Below are 24,446 nucleotides of genomic sequence, written 5' to 3'. Positions count from 1 at the left end.
TGCTGCTACTACTACTACTAATAATAATTATAATAATTGTGACGGAACCTTTTCAAATAAATAAATAAACAAATAATAAATAATAGTTTTTATTATTATTTTTCCAATTTTCAGTGTTTTGCATTTGTATATTTAATTCTATAATAATTTATGTACTTTAATACTATTACTACTTACAATAGTTACTATTTTCCAAATGTTTTTTTTTTTTTTTTTTTTTTTTTTACTGAACTTTTCCACGGATCCCCTTGGGGCCCCTGGGGACCCCCCGACCCAAGTTTAAAAAACCCTGATCTTAACCAGTGGCCGTTCTGACCTGTCATACACAAGAATGTGAGGAATGTTCCGCTGAGTTTTATCTTTGTTTCGGATCCAGCTCCCATGTTATGTAAAGTGTGGTCACAGCTGCAAGGGTTCCCGCAAATCAACATTCTCAAGTTTGATTCTGACGAGGAAGGCTTCACACCGGCCACATTCTTTTCTATTCTTAGTTTCCAGAGATCCTGACCATTTCTGTGGAAATCACGTCCTTTGGTATCACATCAGCATACCGCGCAAGCATGCTTGGGCTTTTGTTGTGATACATTTCAAACATTTTTTGTCTTGTCATTATTGTCATCTCAGCTAATTATGGGTTAAATCCTTAGAAGGTGTTTGCAGCTCTCAACATCGCTAGTGCTCTCTCCAGGCGCTGTCTTTTGGTTTACTAACAGCTTGGCTTTAACAGTGGAGGAAGGGAGCTCAAGGGGGGACTGGAGGGGAGGGGGAAGGCGGTCCGTTTCAGCGCCAGAACGAGCGTTTCGCATTGAGCCGTGTGAGTCGTATGAGTCCTCCTCCCCTTAAAGGATCCCCAGTGATGCCAGCCTGTGACTGTATGCGTGTACGAGAGAGAGAGAGAGAGAGAGAGAGAGAGAGAGAGAGAGAGAGAGAGAGAGAGAGAAGGCTGATTGTGTGTCTGGGCGTCTGTTTTGAGCTGTGAGCTCTTTGAGACTGTGCATCCAAGAGTGAAAGTAAAAGAGCAGGAGAGCAAGTGAGGAATGAGAGAGAAAGGCTGAGGCTACGTTGCACACTCGAGTCTCGGAAACGCGCTTTGGACCCAGCACCTGCCCAAGCGACACCACCCTTTTTCCTCTCGCTGTGCATCCACATGCGCACCCAGCACAGTGCCGGTGAGGTGGGCGTCCCGCTGGCAGGAGGTGGCTGCAGTGGTGGCAGCTCAGAGCAGTCGCCAGGCTCCGACTCAGACTGTAGCCCCGCTCTAGGATTGGCCGGAGGGGTAAGAGCAGTGCGAGGGGTCATGTCCCATTACTGGAGTCTGGAGAGCCTTCACTCCACCAACGGTAAGACTCTCTCTCACCTTTGGAGCTCAAATGTTTTGAGCTGCGCTTCGAGCTTGACGTCAGTTGACACTCATGCAACGGGTGACGTCCTGCCTCTGTGAGGTTCTTGTGACAGCTCTTGTTCATTGTACCGCAGTCTTTCGGTCAATGTGATGGCATTGTCTTGAGCCCTTGATGGGCAAAAAGAGGTAGCTGAAAGAGCCACTGTCTCTATGCAAATGTAAACACATAGCGTAGCTGTCGCTCATGCGATTTGAGTGTCAAAGCAACAGGAGTTTGCCTTCCGACCAATCGACATGTATAGAAGCAACATGAGTTGGAAATGGAGGTGGTGATGTGGGAATCGAGATGCCTTGCTGTTGTATGAAGATGCCACTCTCTGTACCGTCTGCATCTTGCTTAGATTATTGCATTACTGTCACGGATGTCATCTATTGATCTATGTTCCTGCTGGCTCGTAATTGGTTAAGTGGTAATGTTGTGGAAGCCTCTGTCAAGTGAGCCAATGTGTACGGTAGATGTAGATGGATTGCTTAGGAGCAAAGTGACGGCTTTCCCTTCGTTGCCTGCATTTCTTGCGTTCGGCAGCAACACGTATTCCCTCACAGGATATTAATGTGCAGAGTTAACATGCGTTGAGCTTTTCCATACCTATGTGATATTAAACACTGTGGCAGTGTCAGCGTTTGTGTAAAAATGCAGTGTTGTATTCAGCACAGGCTGTGTTAAAAATATTTGAGGTTTAACCAACACTGCCTCTTTTGCCTCTGTGAACAGAGCCGATACCTAGATTAACGCAAGTTCTTCAGGTTTAGAATCTTCACAGAGCAACTCTTTCTCTGTGCTGGCACTACCCATAGCCGTATAGAGAGACTGTGCAAAACGAATGATGTGAGATGAGATGAAATGCCAGTTTGAGCAGTATTTTGGTCTCATTATCTTCACTCAGGGTTGGCATGGTGACAGACAAGCCAATGACCGTCAGCCAAGGTAGCACTGATGTCACAAACGGCCACTGCTACCCACGTCAGCTGCAATTTGGATGTTTTTTTTTTTCTCATTTTATGCTTTGTCCTAAGAGAGATGGGATGCGACTTTCCCTGTGATGGAGAGAAATAAATGGTGCACAGTGAGCCGGGGGCATTCGCTACAGACATTTCAAACAGCGCTGTCACCTCGTCACGGTCCACTGACCTCATTACAGCGCTCATATAGCTGATCGCAGAACAGTCAGGAGGACAAAAATCCGAGTGACACGTGAGAAATGTGTTGAACTGTAACGCTTGTAAGTTTGAACGTCACAAGCGTTTGATGAGAGTTTGTCTACGCACAAATCCCAAGGCTCTTGGCATCTCTAGACAGAAAGAGATGGTTTGGGTTCAAGCCAGACTGGACCCGCAGAGCTCATTCACTAAACTGGGAGGCTCTCTACCCTAGTGCTGTGCAACAAGAAATGTTTTTAGTGTAACTAATTAGTTACTGGGATTTCTACAGTATGTTCTGTAATATCTGGCCATTTGCCTTTAATACAGTTAAACCATCTTAGAATAGATTCTTAGAACCTTTGAATAGTCTCCAGTCGAATGTGGTTTGTCAGAACATCTGCCAGTTGCTTAGAGATGTTGGAGGAGGCAACTGGCTACTTACTTTTCTTTCTAAAACTGCCCACAGTGGTTGACAATATTAAAGTCAGGCGATTGAGCTGGAGAAGCCGGATGTTGAAGGTTTTCTTGGAGCTCAATCATGACACCATATTTTTCATATCACTGGTTTCTGGGATAAAAGTTTTAGCAATTGCTGCTCTGTCATGGATGTTTTTTTTGTGAAGTTCTCTGTGGTCTTTTTTTTTTTTTAAGGAATCATGGTCTTGAGGTTGATTATTAAAGTTCAGTCACTTTTCTAATGTAGTTGTTAACATAGTTCATTCTTGTTTGATGGGCCCTATCATTCACTTTCGGTGTTTGTCCCTTATTCTTCTTCACTAATTAAGTTTTGCCATGATTTGCGTGTGAATTCATAATCATAAACCTTGTTGTACTGAATAAACCAAACAATTTGGCCGTTCAAATTTGAAACATTCCTGCAAAATGGACTTCATTGATTTGTCCTTTTTGGAAGTCTGATAAATCAACATTTAATCCACGCTTGAACTACACACAACACAACTATTCTAAAATGATTTACAAACTACAGAATATAAACAACAAAAAGATATAATAGAAAACAATCACAATATTTGTCTATTCACTGTAGTATGCACAGATGTTATTAACCTCTTATAATAATGGGTGTTCACATGATTCCGTGCAGCTCCTGTATTTGTGGACATTTAAGGACATTTATAATGTTACAAAAATTTCTATTTCAAATTAATGCTGTTCTTCTGAACTTTCTATTCTTTAAAGAATCCTTGAAAATATGTAGCACAGTTTCCACACAAATATTAATCAGCACGACTATTGTCAACAGTGATAATATAAAAAAATCTTTTTAAGCACCAAATCAGCATATCAGAATGATTTCTGAATGATCATGTGACACTGAAGACAGGAGTAATGGCTGTTGGAAATTCAGCTTTGCCATCACAGGAATAAATAGCATTTTAAAATATACTAACAGTTATTATAGTAATATAAATTCTGAAAACTGTAGCACTTTACAGAGTAGCAGATTTGGGAGGAAGACAAAGGTGAGAAAATATTTCAGATTGTTTGTTTTTACTGTATTTTTGTTAAAGCATAAGCATGAGATGCTTCTTTCAAGAACATCTTGCTGAGCCCAAGCTTTTGAACAGTACTTTCTGCATGCACCCTGACACATTTAATACCATTAATGGCTTTTCCTGCATATACATGTCAAGGATGCCTGCAATTACAGGTGTGGTATAGAAAAGGTGACACGCAATAGAAATAGTCTCAAAGGACGTGTCACCACCACCACTCATCAACATATCATGCTTCTATAAATCCTCTTCTTCTTCTCTTCTGCTTTCATTATTTGTGCGAAATGCACGACCACTTCTCCCTTGTCTCAGTGCCAGGAATAGAACGTCTCAGTTCTTCTCAAAAGCACTTTCATTAAAGTCTTGAGTTTCCACGCTGGAAGACTAGGAGATGTGTTGCTGTCCGTATTTTCCCTGTGGGGTATTTTGTCTTGAATGCAGGATCTTGTGATCGCCCAGTGTGAGCCGGGTCAAGTGATAGTGAACGAGTCTAAAGTTTGTTTCTAAAATGAACACTCATTGCTTAATCCTCATAAATGATCATTCGTCAAGAAACTGAATGACATGCCATTCAATGTTTAATTTAACCAAATTAATTACACTATGCCTTTGCTTTTCATAGTCCAACGATTGCTCTGCTAATCTGTTTAGTGTGTAGACGGTACGGGGGTCTACAGCCCCTCAGGCCCTATCACGACTGACAGAAGTAAGACAGATGGTGTTTCATTCACACCTTTATACATAAACCACATCCGTACAGCTTTACGGTATGATAGCCTACTTCAGGCACTCTTTCTCCATATACTTTAGTGTCTTTTTCTGGTTTCTGTTATGCAGAAAAGAAGTGAAGGGATTAAAAGGTTTTGACAAGAGCTGTTATGAGTGTTAAGTCTCTAAATAGATATTCAAATGAGGGCTACATCTCTACAGGATTTCAGCATTTCTCTTCCACAATTTAGGTTCTTCGATGGTTCTTTGCAACATTTTCGGTTCAGTGAAGAACACTTGAATTTTTAAGATTGCTGTATCGTTCTCCGGAGAAAAGGTTTAAATGAAATGAATGATACTTGTTAAAATAATAATCGTTATTATAAATACCGCCCATATTTATCGCTTTGCTTCATACCCTTTGTGCTGCTCACAAGAATAATAGCTCAGATCATGTGACCGATTGAAAAGAGGCGAAGAATTCAGAGAATTCAGACTTAGGATTGTAACTTGGCAGGAAACAAATCATGAGAAAATCCCATGTACTTGTGATGTAGGAGGACCCCGAGCCACAGAAAAACACCCTAGCAACCACATAGCAACACAGTTAAACCCATTCCTCTATAGAGTAAACTGCAAACCATATTTTTTGGGGGGTAATTTAAAAGAGATTTCGGTAACACTTTAATATAGCCTTTAAATATAATGCATTATAAAAGTAGTTTATATAATGCACCTTATAATAGATTGTATGATCTTATGAGTAACTGTAACCACAGTTATAATGCATTATAATACTTATATATATTCATTGTTACATCATTAGAAAGTATAATGCAATAAAACACATGACTAACAAACCTTCAAATATTGTAATGCATTTTTACTTCGGTTACATATATGAAAAGATATAATGCATTGCAATGTACATTATACTTTTAAAATGCATTACACATAAAGTGTTACCAAGATGTCCTATGGCATCAGGCTGTACCGTATCAGCTTTGTTTCATCACTGTTACTATACACAGTGTTTGTTTGCAGTATCCACTGTGACTCAGTTGCTTCGCTCTTTGAGGTATTTAGCTCAGTCTGTGGGTGAAATGGCACTGAAGTGTGATGCTACTGTACATCCACAGTCACAATGAGCAGAGGCCCACACGGCCACAGTGTACCGCAGCACTGACCGGAGGAATTCTCACCATTGTGTGAACGCCTCAGCTCGGCTCTCAAACAGATCACACTCTGTTGAACCAGACGGCTCAAAAGCAACTTTTTATGGCTATGTTCTACCTGATTATTATGATAGCAATTCTTAAAACTGCAGCTGTTTTAGAGTAGCAGATTAAATAGGGAGACACAGGTGAGAAAATCTCAGCCTTAATTTCACTGCGGTCAGGATGTCATGTTCCCAGCCTAATTCCACCCCCTCATAGCCTCAGCACAGAGGGAGACATCATCACTGCTGTGAAATCATTGTGGCATATTTTCATTTTCTGCGAGTTCATGGAGAGATTCCAGACACTCCTCCTTCTGTTTGGATCATTTAATAAACGTTGATCCTGTTTTTCAGGGTTAGGAATAATCTGCAGTCTACACAGATTACTGTTCCAGACTTCTGTTGCATTGACATCAGTCTGCAAGGAAGTCAAATGAGGGTAAAAGCTGAAGTTTGCTGGTTGAGGGGGGAAAAAGACAGGAAGTAAGATCAAAAGATAAATAAAGAAAAGAAGAAGAACGAAAAAGCCCAGAGCAGGATTGGTGCATTGACGTAGTGAAGAACATAATTCATATGGCCCTTACAGTTCAAGTCTAAGTTCAATAGTTTGCACATTATTGTTATAAATTGGCTAAACTGGTAATGTTTTCAGTTACTAATAAATGTAGTGGCTTGAGGCTTGTAGTCTATGTGTGTTAGATTTGAGGTCATACATATGTTAGTGTACTCCTAAACATTGACACAATTATCGTTTTAGCGAATTTGGTTTAATTGATGTTTTCAGTTACCAATAAAATTAGACCCACTTTATTGTACTTGAAATGAAATCAGGGATCCTGTGGTTTTTAATCCATGTGTGTAAGCTTTGAGGTCATTTATATGCAAATATCTATAAAACAGAGATAAATGAAACAAGAATACACAGTAAACAGGATTATATATTAATCACTAGTAAATTCAATGTATTTTATATGTAAACCAATCACATATATATTTTAACTAACTGAATTTTGCTGGTTATACATATAAACCATGTTCATACTCTTTAACCAGAATTTGAATAATTAGCCTACATTTTTAAAAAATATGATTATTTAAATACATCTAAGTACTTTAAAATAAGCAAGAGTGCAGGATCTCATCCATTTATGAGCACTGTTTTTTTATTCCTTGGTTTACATGTTTTCTGTTGAAAAAAAGACTAAATTGGATGCATTGAAGAGCTTGTACTTTGTTTCTATAGAATTCAACATAATGAGGGCACAGAATACTGTAGCAATCGTGCAAATTAGCAGTTAATCAGTCAGCCTTGAAGGGGACATATGATGCTTTTTTAAAGATCATTATTTTGTGTAGCAGAATATGTTGACATGCTTTAATGTTCAAAAAACACATTATTTTTCAAATACCGTACATTATTACGGTCTTTCTTAAACGCGTCCAAACGTGAAAGTCCCTTCAGATTGGACAACTGACCCAGTGTATTGTGATTGGCTGAACACCGCAAGCACTCGTTGGAAATGTAACACCTCTTTTCATAATCGGCGAGCTTCATCTTTCAAAATAAATGTAAAGACAGTTAATAATGTCCTTAGTTTTACCATCAATTCAAGTCTGAAAGGGAAACAGGGTCGCGTGACAGACACAGTTATGAAGTTTGTATGTGTTTGTAGCTCACAAGCCACGGTTAAGACACCTGACTCTGTGATGTGACCCTGCATGTGCATGTGTGAACACACACACACACAATGTGCAAAACTCCACATTTGAATGATCAATAGCAAATATTTTAACTAATAACAAAACATACTTACAGAAGCTGATTCAGAAGCCAGAATAACCTCTACTAGGTTCACGAAACGGTCATCCATAAAATGCGTGCTACTTTCGGAAGGCCAAATAAAGCGCTTTTGCTTTCATCTAGATACAGAAAGCATCTCCCTGACATGGCTGCATCACACTAACTGCGATTACTGAAACCATGCCTTCTTACTTTGCGTGAACATTTGGGTGGCATTACACAAATATTTCCACATAGTGACGTGGACTTGGTGCTGTGTTTAAACGAGCCGTTTTAGAGGGACTTCTTAACTTTGATAAAGAGTATCTCTTTGGTTTTGAGACTTTAGTTTTTGCAACTCTTATTTATGCACAAACAGCTTGTAACACTCCAAAGTGAGAGGAAAACTTGAAATCGCATCATATGACCCCTTTAAGCTTCATGATCTGTATATGAAACAGTGAGAAGACAAAACCAGATGAAGGCTCTTTGCTCTTCATGTTCACCTCAGCCCTCTGTTTACCGTCTGAGCAACACTTTACCCAGAATTCCACAGCCATCGTCACTCTGCCTGTATTCCATCAAACTGTCCTGGCTTCTCAAGTGCACATCAGTAATCTCGCCACGGACATGTTTAGCTTAAAGTGAGGAATATCATGCAGCTTTATTTTGTCAGTTAATGATGTGCGCCTGTCTGTAGTGAGTACAGCTTATCAGTTCCTCAAGTCTGTTGTCAGACAGGCACCAGCAGGACCGCCCGGCTGAACTGTGCTAGGCACAGGCTGCTCCTTTCTAGGCCTCTCAGGAAATGAGTTCAAGTCACTTTTACGGCTTGTTTTATACAAACTAAATTAGCATGTGTATTGTGTCTGATACAGACTAAGAGAAGCGTTCTTTGGAACATTGTTTACACTGTTTTACATGCGGTACACGACTGTTTAAACGTTTGGCATCAGTTTGTTTGGTTGCATTTTTTAAATTAAGTTAATTCTTTAATGGCAAATTGCAGCAGCCATTACTCCAGTCTTCAGTGTGTCACATGATCCTTCAAAGATCACTCTTAAATACCGATTTGGTTAAATAATAAATATGTCTTATTGTTGTAAATGTTAAGAACATTTGTGCTGCGTAATATTTTGTAAAAATAACTTAATAAACATCTTTACGGATACTTTTGATTTAATGTGTCTTAGCTGAACAATAAAACAAACTAACTTTTTTAATGGTAGTATTTATAATATATAATTCTGTAATTCAGTTGATGTGTGCTCACAGGTGTGTATAGAACCTGTTTTAGAAATGTCTTTAGTGGCAAATCCAGTCAGTTATATTTGCAAAATCAACTAATAGGATAAATCGACCCATTATTGTACAAGGCTCTTATTTTGAATGTGAGGTTCACAGCAGACTTTTGTGAGATGACTCTGGCGTGGAGTGAGTGTAATACTCTTTGACTGGATGTGACGTGGAGATACCTCACAGGGCCGGCTGTCTCTTCTCTGATACACAGGGAATGTCACACTCCACTGGCCTGAATGTTTACCAGTCAGGATCTTATCTGTGACTCACAAGCTATCTTTCTTTGGTCAGACGCTCTTAGCATAACTCTTCATCAAGAGTGCTTATCTGTGGCGAACTGATTAGCTAGCTTCAATTTTCCCTTTTAATATATAGTCTTTGTCAGTTCAAATATAAGTTTAAGCTGTAATGTTCTTTCATCGTAACTTGACTGTAAGATTTTTTAAATGTTTTTGAAATTAGTATTTTATGCTCACCAAAGCTACATTTATTTAATCCAAAATACAATTATTATATTAAAAATATTATTTTAGGTGCCATTACTTTAGTATTAAGTGTCATGTGATCTTTCAGGAATCTTTCTAATTTGCTCATTTGGTGCTGAAGAAACATTTCTTATTATTATCAATGCTGAAGAACTCTATGTTAATATTTTTATGGAAAGCGTATTCTTTTTTTCAGGATTCTTTGAATATTGCATTTTTTATTTTAGAGATTTAACATAGCAATTGTTTGAATCATGATATTTACTATGATATTTACATGTTTTGTGCATCATGAATGTAGGTTTATTGACTTCAGCTGGTTACTCATTTAAATTCACAGAAAAAAATTATATGCTTATTGATATTAAGTAAGGTGTTGTTTGTAGGAGTTATGTTTAGGTATTGGAAAGGGTTAAGGGATCTAGAATATAGTCATGAAGTATAAGCCATGTGCTTTATAAGTACTAGTAAACAGCCAATATGCTAGTAATATCCATGCAAATATGGTTAATAATGAATAGTACTCCCTAATCTAAAGTGTAAATGACTTATTTTCTTCAGCTGAACACAAAAGACATTTCAATGTCTGAATGTCTGTACCTAAACAGTTTCTGGTAGCCATTGACATCCATAGTACAGAAAAAAATTAAATAAAATACTATGTAAGTCAATGGCTATCAACAACTGTAAAAATTAGCTTTTGTGTTCAACAGAACAAAGAAACTCATACAGGTTTGGAACAGCATGAGGGTGAGTAAATGACATTTTGGGTGAACTATCTCTTTAAACTCTCCATGCTGATGCAGACTCTCTCTGGTTTCACGACAGAACTGCTGCATTTGTCCATGCTAGCCTCATACTGTGGTGTGTGCAAGTATCAGCACATTATGCACATATGTTTGAAGATCCACTGCTTGTTTAGCTGATTTTCTTTCTTTTTTTTGCTCCATCTGTGTTTTTGCCTGCTGTGCCGTACAATCATTTCACCCATTTACATTGGTCAGGCTGAGCCGTGTGCTTTATTTTGATTTGAGAATTAGCCATGAGCTGCTAGCTTTCAGAGAAACTCTCATTAAAGCCATTTCACGAAAGTAGGCTACATGTGCAAATGGACTCTGTGATTTGCCTCGGGTCCTGCAGCTCTGATTCCAACAATATGTGGGTAGTAAGACCAGTGGTAATGTGTTCGGTTTACTTAAACATGGCATCATTACTCCTGGCAGGCTTGGACAGCTCTGGGACATTTTGCTGCTCAGAGCTCTGATCTGAATTTGAATCAGACACATGTTGCTGTTGTAGAGGCGGAGCTCCATGTCTCACACATTTGTTTGAGATGCTGCAGTGCACCTACGCATATGGTTCATCAAAGTTAAATAAAGACATTTACAATCACAAGGAAGCATAGCACTCATCTGATGGATTTGATGCTGTCTGTTGTTTAAAGTAAATGTAGGACACCTTATGTAAAACACATGAGCTGATGATTTTTTTTCTAGAAGAGCCCTTTGGGCTTATAGATCTACATTGACCTTTGTGCCACTCAAAGCCAGCTTCTAAACCAGCTCTTTAAAGTCTATTACACTGAGTTCGCCTGCTTTGTGAACTCTGTCGCACTCACATGCAAAAAAAAAAAAAAAAAAAAAAAGACATGGTGGTGCATTGATTGAACTCTGTTAGGACGAGTGTGCAATCAATAGGAGTTAAAATCTTTATTTATTGCTATATGTATATGTTGTATATATTAGCTGCTCAAGGACTGCTGGGATGCATAAAAAGGGACAGTTCACCCAAAAATTACTCTGTGTAAAATTAATCACTCTCATGTTGTTCCAAAATGTAAGACTGACTTTCTTCTATGCAACACAAAAGCATTTATTTTGCTGGTAATAATGTCTCAGCGTTGTTTTGTTGTTGAAGTCTAACGTTACTTTATTTTAGTATTATTTAGATAGAATAATAGTATTTATCGTAATTTAAATTGAGCTTTTATTTTGATGTTTTTATTTATTTATTTAATTTTCGTTAATTTTTTATGTGCTTTTGTCATGTGCTTTTGTTACTTTTGTTTATGTTTAGGTTTAATTCATTTCAGTTTAGTTTTAGTCATTTTAACACTTAAACACTTAAACATAACTTCACATCATTTTATTTCATTTTTTTTCCCATTATCTTAGTTTAGTTAGTGATTTTACTAGCTTTAGTTATTTACCAATAACAGTACTGCATTGTAGTATGGACGGCAGCTGTAACATTCTTTAAAATATCTTTCTGTTGTTGCTGTTGTTTCATTCCATAGAAAACTAAAAACTTATGAGGGTTAAAAAGGGCAGGGAACAGATTTATATATTTTGAGTGAACTGTACTTTTAAGTAGGTACTTTATACATTGGTGTTATCACAAATCATGCCCCTTTGTCCCCTTCTGAATACACATTTTAATGATGTAATGCCATACAGTGTTGAGTAGTTATCCTTTGTGAAATCCCAGTGAGGACATTGCATTATGGCCACAGAGGGGGTGCTCATGAGAAACCATTTAAACCATAAAATCATTAATGGGACACCCTGCGGTATTGTTGGACTTTGCGGATGGACATAAGCAAAGGTTACAAGACCACAACTCCACATAAAGTGAGCCATTAGGGACAGAGCCATAATGTACATTATACATTTATCATGCATCAGTATGGCTGCTTTTATTCTTAGAGCAAACCTCTCCTCGAAATGCAGGTATTGGGTCAAGTACAGAAAGGAAAAAAACTTGCCTATAAGCGTTTTATTTTTATTTTTAGGTGAATGACTCCTTTTTTGCTGACTTAGTGGGTAATGATACGGTTGATAAGGAAAAAAAGTATATCTACAATACAAACATATTATTCTGAAAAGGGGTTTGTAAAACAGTTTGCAGCATTATGAACATTATCAGCCAAACGGATTTGAGACTTGACTTGACAGATAAGTAAGACTTAGGGACTTTTCTGATGTGCTTCCTATTTTCTCTTAATCTTTTATGTTAGTTATTCGATGTTTGTTGGTAACTTATGTACTTCCTAGGTTTTGTTGGCTGTTATAATGGAAGATAGTGTCATTTTAGAACTAGGGCTTAATCTTTAAAGCGCATGTGGGTTAGGCTGAGTGGAAGTCTTTGTGTGCATGGCTCAGAGGTGAATTTGTGTGGTCGGGTGACTTTATCTGAGGATATGGACTCATAAGGAAGCAGGTCAGTGCGCATTCACAGTCCTGCCTATTTGATCAACTCCTTATACTACCCTCAGCAGATCATGAATCACACATAAAGATATACATGTTTGTGTGTTTTCATGCATGGGGCCTTAACATGGTAAACTGGATAAAACATGCATGAGTTAACATGCTCAGGTGTGTGGATGGTTACAGTCTTCGTGCTTTTCAGGGACTGAATTCAGACTACATACAGTACTAGAGTTTTTATAAACTGTACTCATAGAGCAGTATTTTATTACAGGAATATTTCAGGATCAAAACAGGTTATTCTCAATAGACAGCATTTATAGCCTTGTGTTAGACATGTCTTTTGTTTTCTTTAAAAAAGTCAAGGTGATGGTAAGATATTTACAATGGAATACAATAAATTATGTTGTTAAGATGTATTATTTGGACGATAAATCAGTTTACCTTATCATTTTAGTCCTTTTAAAGTTTTATGCATTATGTTGTCATTTTAAATATTGGATATTTTGTCAAGAAGTTCTTTTTTCACACTAAACTCTTAATGAACACAAATCTTGTAGCTATATTTTTTTGAAATAGTGAGTATTTTAATGGATTGGCCCCATTTACTTTCATTGTGCTTCACTTTATCACAGATTTTAATTTTTACTTTTTAAGAAAACGAGGGATAATTCAAAATGCATTTTGTGGTAAGCAACATTATTCAACAAATGCTGTTGATTGAGCTTAACGTGTATTGAATCCGGAATATTTCTTTAACTGCACCCAGCAATGTAAATGCAATATACCTTTACACAAATAAGGCTTTTAAGTTCTAAAAAAGTCAAGTATTGGCATCAGTTTGTATTGAGAAAGTCTCATGTTTATGCAGTACATGAGATTGCAAAGTCCCCTCACTGATTCTCCATCTAATACCTCCTTCAGATCGGTGCAACAACATCCTCCAAATGCCTGACAACAAAACCCAAACCTTGTTCTGTTCTGTTTTAAATCCAAAGGCAATATTAAAATCAAAACATTCCCTTGTTGCACATGAACGCAGTTATGGGGGCTGTCCTAGACAGGATTGTTTGGGTTACCCCACTGTGACCGTCTGACTTCAGGCTCTGAGTGAACTATATTTGATATCATCAGCCCATGTGGCTGTGGAAATGCTGAACTCTGCTGACATGTGCCGTCGCGTTGCTCTATGCTTTGAGCCATACTTAACAGCCTATAAACAAATCAGGATCAGATCTTATGCACTTGTCTGTCTCGCTAATCAATCCACGGCACCACAATTAACCTACATAGAAGATCATAACAGGATTACCAGATGAATTTTCACACGTACAGACAGCTTTTGTTGTAATAACTGCAAATCTGCTGTGTTTTCAGTTTTTTTTTTTTTTCAAACATCCATTTCAACAGACGTGAAGCCACTCTCACCACAGTTTCAATGCCAATTACATTCTCTATTATTTCTTCAAGATTTAAAGCACTCTTCCCATTTACCCTGATTTCACGGACCGTCCTCTCATGCATCACCAGAACAATGGATCTTTCAGAGGGTGTAAATTTCTCTCCTATCCATTTATTATGAATGAGACAGGAAGAGAGATGCTTGGCCAGGTCTACTCTTCCTCACTGTTTACTGCACACTAATAAATAATAGCAGCCCTGTCAGAAGAGAAGCCAGCCAGCTATAGCAGCAGAGAGTGTTCCCAATGTTTCAAACAGCAAAACCCATGAAAGGGCACGTTAATGTACCACTGTGGAGCCAATAAACATCTCACCAGAGTTTTATTGGAGCATTTTGGTCACACTGTTGGCTCAAAAGTGAAAGGAAACGCTAACTGCAAGCTTGTTGTTATAGTTCCCTTGAGTGTCTGCTAACTATCTTAAAACCACGGGTTTGTTAAGAAAGCTTTGTGTTGTTGCTTGATCTGTTAACAATTCTGTTGACAAGTGCTTTGGTTCCTTTCTAAAGGAAAGTTTAGCAAAATACTAAGTAGATGTGAACCAGAGGCTGCCAAAGAACAGTACTTTGTTTTTATTAAACGAGTCACATGATGCAGGAGACTTTTTCTGTTGCTCTTCATTATGGGTTTTCCTGTTTGTCATGTTTTTGGATGTACTGTTACTGGGACAGTACAGATTTCGCTTCAAGCTAGTGCTGCTACAAAAGACACAAATCTTGTTTGACCGTAAAGCATTTTTAAAAGGACAACAACGAACTGTAGGACAGATGTTTATGCGTGACTCTGCATAGTAGATCAAAAAGACATGGTGTGCCATTCGGTGTGATGGTATGTTGATCTTTGTGGTGTGTGAGCCACCTTCTCTCAGTATGTATCAGCCAAATCAAATATTAATTGCTAATTTTGGATTAATGCTCTTATCAAGTGTGGCCATACAAGTGAGGTCATTAAATTTCCTGACTGGGGAAATGGTTGGTAACCTCAGGCTCCCGGTGCTAAATTCTGTGAGATTGGTTGCATGCTAAATGGTTTTTAAATATATAGATTTTAAAATATTGCTCTTGAACTAATGAATAGTACACCTGACATGTTTAAAATGATCATATCAGGGTCACAGAGCAGGTTATTTTATTGTTATTTATACCAACGACTCCCAAATATGACAAAAGCCTCAGAAGAAACCCCTTTCCTTAAAATGTATTTAATATATGCAATATTATAAATACACACAGTGTTTGCTTAAATATCTAGCTTTTATATTGTCATTGTGCTAAAACAAAATATTTCACAAATATCTGCTTAATATTTATATATTTGCTGTTTGCATCTTGAAGAAGAATTGCTTAATGTGTTCCCCAGTTGTAAGTCGCTTTGGATAAAAGCATCTGCAAAATTATTAAATGTAAATATTTACTTTGTGTTCATCTGAAAAATCATATGGACCCTCTAGCACCCCCTTGTGGCCTCCTGTGGGTCCCACCTGGCCTAGAAAAAGCCATTTTATTCCACATAGTGGGTCACATAGTCACATAGTCAGAGAAGGCACCATTTTGGAATCACATGACCAGTCAAATGCTATTGCATTTAAGGTATTTTTTTTAAAGACATTTGGTTCATTCATAGGCCATTACTTCACTCTAAGACCACTGTCATATTGACCAGAAAAACATAAACAAAAATGACTTATCTACTTTTAAACACTGTAAAAATATCATATACTGCTTAAGTGTTGCAAAATGACTATTTTATTGTGATCCAAAGTGAGGATTTATAAACCTTTTTGTATATTTTAAATACGTTCCATTTGCCATATTAACAAACATAATATTAGTGCAAAAGAAATGTTGAATATGCATTTGGTCTAGACCCCCAATGTTCAGTGCTGACAGTTTTGTGCTTTATTTTTCAGCCTTGGTGATAACTGATGGACCGCAGGATAAGTCTGGCCTTGCGGATGAGGTGGGGAGTGAAGATGACCTGTACAATGAGTTTCGCAGCTCCTCCAACCGATTCGGACATCCAGGAGGAGGAGGAGAACAGCTGGCCATAAATGAGGTAGAGCATCACGGCTGTCTACGTGCTACTGTTTGTGTTCACAGATTGTCCTGACAGAACACCAAAACGAACTGCGTTTTTGTATGAAGACAACTGGTTACAGACAGGCTTTCAAGGCACCACTGTAGTATTGTATGTAACTGTGCTCTTGATTCAGTGTTTAAACATGTTGGAATTCAGTCACTGTTTTATAATAGTCTTCTAGCCATCTGTTCCTCTCCTGAGGCCTGAGACCAGCAGAATGACCTGCTGCCACTGTACTTCTCCCATCATCTTCAGCATGACTGAAGATGAATCCGTGTTGCTGGAAGATGCTGTTATCTACAAGAAAATTCAGAGAATATGCAGAGTGTCGGAGTTTGATTTATGACTGTTTGGTATCAATTTCGAATGCTGCTCAGTAACTCCATTCAGCATTTTAGTTAGAAACAGCAGAAAAATCAAATCAACAGCCGGGCCTCTGGGAGCTTGGTGTGCACTGAGCTGCGCAGAAACCCTGTGCTGATGCTGTTGGTATTGTTTTTAGCCCTTCTGTCCTGGTATAGTATCCAGTAAATAATAAACAGACAAAATTAGTGTCATTGTTTTAATAGGGAGCTACAGACTGATACAGTACCTCGAATCATGGTCATAATCATTTTCACCCCGAGATCTAAGCTTGCATTATAGAAGGGACCTGAGGCATATTTAGCCACCAGAATATAACCGCATAGTTTACCGCAAAACATATACGGTAACACTTTAGTATAGAGACCAATTCTCACTATTTAACTACTTGCTTATTAGCATGCTTATTATTAACATATTGTCTGTTTATTGTTCTGCATCCCATATGCTGCATCCATAATCAATAACTAAACTTAACAAGTACCTAAGTAAATAGTAACAAGCTGCAAATTGGGATATATATAAATATATATAGTATTTTATTTAATAAAAAAAAAATCTCATATTTTCATTGTTTGAAGCATAAAACAAAATAAATTAAGATAATAAATTGGAAGTAGCAAGAGACCTTTTCTTCTGTAGTGTGATATACATAGATTGGATAGGAAAATGGATTGTCATAGACATGGTTCTGTCCATTGTTTGTTGACTGGATGGAGGCAGATATATGAATGGAAACTTGCAGTCGGTTGTAAGAATGGGAGTTAATGTGGACTAAATTTCTGGAGAGTCCGGTATATGTCCCATACAGGAAAGATCCAGTTATGGCATTTTGACAAAAAAATTGCAATGTAAAGAATGTTTACATAATAAAACTAAATAAAACATATGCACCAATGAAATGTTTGCAGTTAAATCAATAAAATGCATTTTGAAAATACAATAGATAGAAATAAAAGGATTTTCCATGTTTTGCTGACTGAAAACAACAACAACAACAACAACAAAATCAATAAGCTTCAGAAAAGATTTTCATTCAAACCATTATCTTGTTTTGCACTTATTTTGCTTCAAGTCTTTATTGTTTTAAAGATATTTAAGAGTATTTTTACTTAAAAACAAGACAAAAATACTGATGGCCACCCAGAACACCTTATCAGTAGCATAGCAACAATTTAAAAACCATTCTGAACACCTTACAGTAGGTACTGCATAGCAACCTGCAACAAAGTTTTACATACTGTAGGCACAACTCTCAGTGAAACGGCAAGTTTTGTCATGAAACTCTAGATGGCACAGGCAGATGGGTCACTAATTCAGATTGATGATAAGCTTAACTGTTTGGCACAAGCTGATTGGTTTATGTTGCGTACGTAGCCAGTGATCTTACTGCTTTACATTTAAATAGCTGATTATTATATTCACTAGAGCGGTTCACAGCGCATGGACCTTCAGAGTTCCTCTGAAACCCTCCACCTCAACAGCTCCACCTGTATAAATCTGCTACAGGTTGTTATATATGCTACTTGTGCAGCAGCAGTATTAATACTCACAGCACCGTATTGGCATATGTATTGGCAGTAGCAAGTCCTTATATTTGCTATGCAGCAGCAGCAGCAGCATTTCTATTCTGCCAAGACCAAATACAGTAACATTGTCTTATGCATTACCATGCTAAAATCACATGATAAGAGTTGTCATGATAGAAATATATTCTCCATGGAAATATATAGAAATCTAGTTTTAGTGTTAATTTCTTGTGATGGGGGGAACAGCTTGTTTCAGTGTAACGGAGAGTGAGTGATTATTTCACTTGTGTGTGTGTGTGTCAAAAAGGCACAGCTACTGATTTAAAAGGAAGTATCGTGCTGTGTGACACTGTGACTGGGGATGGGGCTCTGCGGCCGAGAGAGAGAGAGAGAGAGAGAGAGAGAGAGAGAGAGAACAGCAGGTTAGTGAATCAGAGGCCTTCACTAATCCCATTAGCTGTGCACAAATTGATGCACAGGAACGGGACGAGTGAGGATGACTGCGTTAATCCTACCTCACTGACATCGGCCCGGGTGAGGAAATGAAAGCTCGAGAGATATTTGGCACCTCATGCAGTCTTTAATTAATATCTCTAGCAGCATTCCCATCATCGTAGCACTGCCTCAAGAAGATGAGCACGACGTGCTTGCTTTTACACTGGAAGTGCGGCTGACAGGCGGCCGGCTCGGCCAATAGAGAAGCGCCAGGATAGAAAGGATGTACTGTGCTGCATTCTCTCGCATCCCTCCCCCACCGCTACCTCCCTCCTGCTGCTGCTAAGGCCAGCCTCCTGTACTCTGGTATCCTGGACACGCTTCACAGCACCGCCAGCCGATTGGCTGGGAAGGATGAGAGGAAGAAAAAAAAAAAAACAGGAGCAAAAACAGAAGTCAATTCAGGGAGATGGATGGATGGTTTTTGCTAGAGCCGCTAAGCACAGATGCAGCAACCATTTCCGCCCCTCAGCTTTGCATTTTGCAAAAGAGACAGTGAAAAGAGAAGGGATTTCAAGCGCGTTAATCAGATCCAAGGGAATTAGCACGGCCGTGTGTTTAAGCAGAGCAGGAGGACGAGAGACGGGAATGAGGGGGAGGCAGCGAAGGGGAGCCTAAGACGAGAAAAACAGACAGGAAGGGGCACAAAATAGCACAGAAGAAGAAGAATACATGGAGGCGGAGAGACACATCCACCCCTGCTCCTGACATCAGAAGTGTGCGGGGAGAGATCCGAGGGGAGTCAGGGACGAGGAGGAGGAAGAGAGAAAGAACGAGAAGGGAACGGAAAGGAAGTGAGCAGGTAACTGTGGACGTGGAGGCTCTTCTCCCTCCCTCTCACGTTTCACCGAGAACACTGAGCGGATCCGGCCGGCAAACCGTGCGCCGTCGAGCGTCCGCACGCAGACCTCTAGCCGAGGGGGTTTCCGACGCCATGGCTCGCGGAGGCCAGCGAACGATGTCTCGGCAGGGCATGGCTCACTTCCTGTTGCGGTGCAACCTCAGCCCGGAGGCCCAGAAGTTGGTGGTGTTCGTCATCATGATGTTGCTGGTCATCATCAACGTAGTGCTGATGTTCCTGCTGGCCTTCCAGTAGGGCGCAGCCGCAGTGAGGAGCAAGAGCGAGGGGAGGGGTGGAGAGGAAGACAAGGAGGAGGAGGAGGAGGAGGGAAAGTTGATCCCTCTTGCTCACTCGTGGATGGGTTTTCAGGATGCAGACATCACAGTGCAGGTAACAGGAATGGATGTGTGTGAGGTTGGCGGCGTTCAGCCAGAAGTAATATGCTGGGACGGCAGCGTGTTAATTATTCACCAAACCGTAAGCACTCTTGAGGGGCTTCTAGGGGTCAGGCTTTAATCTGAGGGCGTATTTAGACGTTTTGTCTGCTTCTGAAGGTAGGTTTGGGTGTTTATGTGTAAGAGCCTTTGATTGACGTTGTTTGTTTTTTTGTGTAACTGTCAACTTATGGATCTATATGCTTTGATTTTGACTAATGAGCACAAAAAACATGGTGTTTTTGGCCCATGTGAGGCTTTCTTTATGCCATATTTTGTCCCAGAGGGATCTGCGCAGGCCTTTCACTGGTGAGCAAAAAAAAAAAGAAAAAAGAAAGTGGTCAGCTTGATATTTATAGTGTGGTTATAGTTTAGCAGAGCAGCGTGGTGTCTTGTTAAGGAATACAAATCCAGAAGGAAAAAAATTAGAAAATCAACCAATAAACTTTGCATGGTTTGGTTCAGCAAAATTTTTTATTATGTAAATATTTGGATATTAGAACATCCAGACTAGATTTAAAAACCTTGTTCATTCACATTCATTCATAATATTCATTCGTTTTTTTGTATGTTTGTACAATATGTGCCAGGGCTGTTTCTGATCATCTTTGAACAAACCAAGAAGCTGTAACTCACAAGCCGTGAAGAGGAGGCACATGGGAGAGTATGTGGGTGTGTCGCTAGGCAACAGGGTACATAGGCACAGCTGTGGTGATGAGAATGGGCTCGGGATTCAGGGGGTGTATATTCAGCCTTCGAGTCCTTCGGGCTGTGAGCACAGAGTATGGACAGAGAACAGAGTGCGATTTTTACATCAGCACCGATAGATCACGTTTAGCTGTGCGGCAGAGATGGTTTGATGGAGGCTGTTAAGCTTGCCAGGATTTCATTTCATTTTCTCGGTAGGCAAGCTGGACAGTGTAGCAATATATTACCCAGCTTTTTGTTTTCTTTGCCAAATCAATCCTTGCAAGCAGAAAGCGGAAACTTAAAATAACCACTCGGGGAAAAAAAGCAGACTTCAGACAGAAAAGCCTTAATTTGGTAATTCTTTCTGCAGTGATACATTGCATTTTGGTTTTGGTTAAGTGCATAGAATGAGGGGTTGTATATCATTTCATGATAACTCATTATGCCACTGAGATACTAAAACAGGCATTGAAACTGAATGCTCTGTGTTGTTACAAAGTATTTAAGTAACGTGACATTCAGCCAAGTATGGTAACCCATACTCAGAATTTGTGCTCTGCATTTAACCCATCCGAAGTGCGCACACACACACACACTGTGAACACACACCCGGAGCAGTGGGCAGCCATTTATGCTGCGGCGCCCGGGCAGCAGTTGGGTGTTCAGTGCCTTGCTCAAGGGCACCTAAGTTGTGGTATTGAAGGTGGAGAGAGCACTGTCCATGCACTCCCCCCACCCACAATTCCTGCCAGCCCGGGACTCGAACTCACAACCTTTCAAGTCGGGAGTCCGACTCTTTAACCATTAGGCCACGACTTCCCCAAAGTATTTAAAAAAAACGTATTTATTTATTTTTTTGCAGCGTAGTAAGGCAAAAATTTATCCTTTAAATAGCATATATATATGATGAGTAATTATAGCCATCCAACAGTATAATTTAATTCAGTATAATTTAAAAATATTCTAATCAACACACACTACATCATCAAATGGAAGATTAATTACTTCCATTATTTGCACAAATATAGAGATGTAATAATTAGCAATATTTAAGTATACATATTTTTACTAAATCATTTTAATATTGTACAGTAGCATTGCTGAGTGATTATTGTTAACAGACAGTTAATTTTTGAATTTATGCATTGACAAATAATTTGATCTGACTGACTTTACTAATTTAAAGGAATTTTTGCTACTTGAGATTCATTTAGAGAATCTCTTACGAATGTCATGCAAAACGTAAAATAAAATAAATATATTAAAACCCTCACAATAATGTTTTATATTTTTTATTACCTGTAAAATCCTAACGAATAAATTGTATTTATTCAATACATTTCTCAGCTCCAGTGTAAACGGCATGTTGCTGTACAGTGTGTATTAAACAGCAAAGTGTAAGAATTTCCATATACTAGTCACAAAAATTAAATTAAGCAATGAAATGAAATGCAACCGTGATTAAATGCTTAATACTTGTCATTTACATACACATTTGCTATTGTGCTCATGTTAAAGTAGTTTCTGTTTTAACATGATCAGTTAAATAATACAGGCAATGTTTTGCCTTTCTGTTTCCTCTCAATAGCTGATCAGTGATGGCAGCGTGTGTGCGGAGGCTCTATGGGACCACGTCACCATGGACGACCAGGAGCTGGGCTTCAAAGCTGGAGATGTCATTGAAGTAGTGGACGCCACAAACAAGGAGTGGTGGTGGGGCCGGGTGCTGGACAGCGAGGGCTGGTTCCCCGCCAGCTTTGTTCGGGTAAAGGAGAACAGATTTCCCGCTCATAACAAAAAATAGAATAAAGGGTCATGAGGATGCACCAGGGTTCTTTTTGTCATGTACATTGTGAAGATTTAGGACCAGATTAACATGTTTGAGACAGCAATCCAATAAGAGAGCCGACGGGAGTGGAAAGTTGTGAAGGTGATCTGATGACAATGTTGAAATTAACACAGACGCAGTCAGATCATTTCCATAATGACCAATGAAATCAACCAAGAGCAGTGCAAGTTACTGCAGTGATTTTAAGCACAAAATAGGTTAAGACATGCTTTTCAAATACCAGTAAATTGACTACTGCAGACCCAAATCACATTGCAGGATTTATTCAAATACTCTCCTCCCATAAATTTTGAACCTGCAAATTCATATGCAGTGAGGTCATCCGCAAAAATAACTGTCAGTACCTTTTCATCGCTTTAGTAAATCCTGACGGTATTAACCTATTTGTTATTGGTAGTTACGGGTGAACCAAGATGAACCCATGGAGGAATACTTAGCCCATCTGGACGGGGCCTCAGAGGGGGGTGGGGCCAGCATGGGGGGTCCCTTAGGGCCCGGTCTGCCCTGCAAGGAACAGATGAGAGCCAACGTCATCAATGAGATCATGAGCACAGAGAGGGATTACATCAAACACCTGAAGGACATCTGTGAGGTCAGTTTGCCACATGGCTCCGATCGATCGGTTCTACTTCAGCATGTGGATCTTGTTTCAGAGCATTACAGTGTCTGTAGAGTCACTCGGCTCTCTGTTTACATGCAGCTGATTCATATCAGCAGCTCCATAATCCAACTAGCTGTGCTATAGCATCAGACCTCTGACATACTCTCTTTGGCTTCCAGGGTTATATAAAACAGTGTCGGAAGAGGACAGATATGTTTACCGAGGAACAACTGCGCACTATCTTTGGAAACATCGATGAGCTCTACCGTTTTCAGAAGAAGTTCCTCAAAGCATTGGAGAAGAAATTCAACAAAGACCATCCTCACCTCAGCGAGATTGGCTCCTGCTTCTTAGAGCACGTAAGCTGACTTGCATTGTACTGTAGGCGGTGATGCAGGATGCAGTTTTTTAGGTTTGGATTTTTATCCTGTTCTCTTCACTTCTTTTCCATCCAGCAAACAAACTTTCAGATCTACTCTGAATATTGCAACAACCACCCCAATGCCTGCGTGCAGCTCTCCAAACTGATGAAGATCAAGAAGTATGTGTTCTTCTTTGAGGCCTGTCGTCTGCTCCAGAAGATGATCGACATTTCCTTGGATGGATTCCTGCTTACTCCTGTTCAGAAGATCTGCAAGTATCCTCTGCAGCTGGCTGAACTGCTGAAGTACACCAACCCACAGCACAGGTAATGAGGTCTACACAACTGCCTGCTGTTACACAATAACTACACTCTCATGCTATAATTGGGCACCCAATCAAAAGATACTAATATAAAGGTGTACCTTTTGAAAGGGTACAAACTGAGTGGATTGTACGTCTGCATTGATGTGTGATTTAGCTGTAAGATATAAAATATTTTTTTGTCAAGCATTTGACTTTATTTAACAGAGATTTTGAAATTAAGCACACATGAGCACATTTAGCTCTCTTTTAAATAAATAAGATGTGAATTGTGTAGATGATACTTTAAAAGTCTTCATATCTAGAGAAGTAGATTTGTGCTGCAGTGCTCTTGACTCGTGTCACTAGCGAACAAGATTTTTTATTTAAAAATATTTTAAATGTAATTTATTCCTGTTATGGCACTTTCTTGTTAAGCCGCTTTCTGAAAATATTTGGTCCAGATGGACATTGTTGCCCAGTAGATAAAGAATGTCAATGCAGTAACTTAAAGGAAAAAGATTGGTAGCACTTTATTTTACAGTCCTGTTCCTCATTTACATACTATGTACTTATTATAGTAATTACAATAACTATGTAATAACTAGGTACTAACCCTGAACCTACCCCTAAACCTAACCCTACCCAATGTAGTTACCTTGTATTACCAGAACTTTCTT

At 39.1% G+C, this 24,446-nt stretch overlaps 1 protein-coding gene across 8 annotated transcripts in view; it reads left to right on the top strand.

Moving 5' to 3' along the window:
- LOC113045774 (rho guanine nucleotide exchange factor 4-like) overlaps positions 1-24,446 on the top strand; it is a 77,081-nt gene that overhangs the window by 48,486 nt on the left and 4,149 nt on the right. For 6 of the 8 annotated variants that reach the window (XM_026206416.1, XM_026206415.1, XM_026206414.1 and 3 more), the window contains 5 exons: positions 16,132-16,277; positions 22,242-22,418; positions 22,900-23,094; positions 23,283-23,462; positions 23,559-23,791. In XM_026206416.1, coding sequence (XP_026062201.1) covers positions 16,132-16,277; positions 22,242-22,418; positions 22,900-23,094; positions 23,283-23,462; positions 23,559-23,791 — 931 coding nt within the window. Of the gene's footprint in view, positions 1-810; positions 1,341-16,131; positions 16,278-22,241; positions 22,419-22,899; positions 23,095-23,282; positions 23,463-23,558; positions 23,792-24,446 lie in introns of those variants that run through there. The other 2 variants (XM_026206421.1, XM_026206422.1) reach the window with 2 other exon arrangements.

This window comes from Carassius auratus, chromosome 27, assembly GCF_003368295.1.
Source record: "Carassius auratus strain Wakin chromosome 27, ASM336829v1, whole genome shotgun sequence".
Classification (NCBI taxonomy): domain Eukaryota; kingdom Metazoa; phylum Chordata; class Actinopteri; order Cypriniformes; family Cyprinidae; genus Carassius; species Carassius auratus.
Note: the sequence above shows the minus strand (reverse complement) of the source record. Positions and strands in the feature narration are given on the sequence as shown.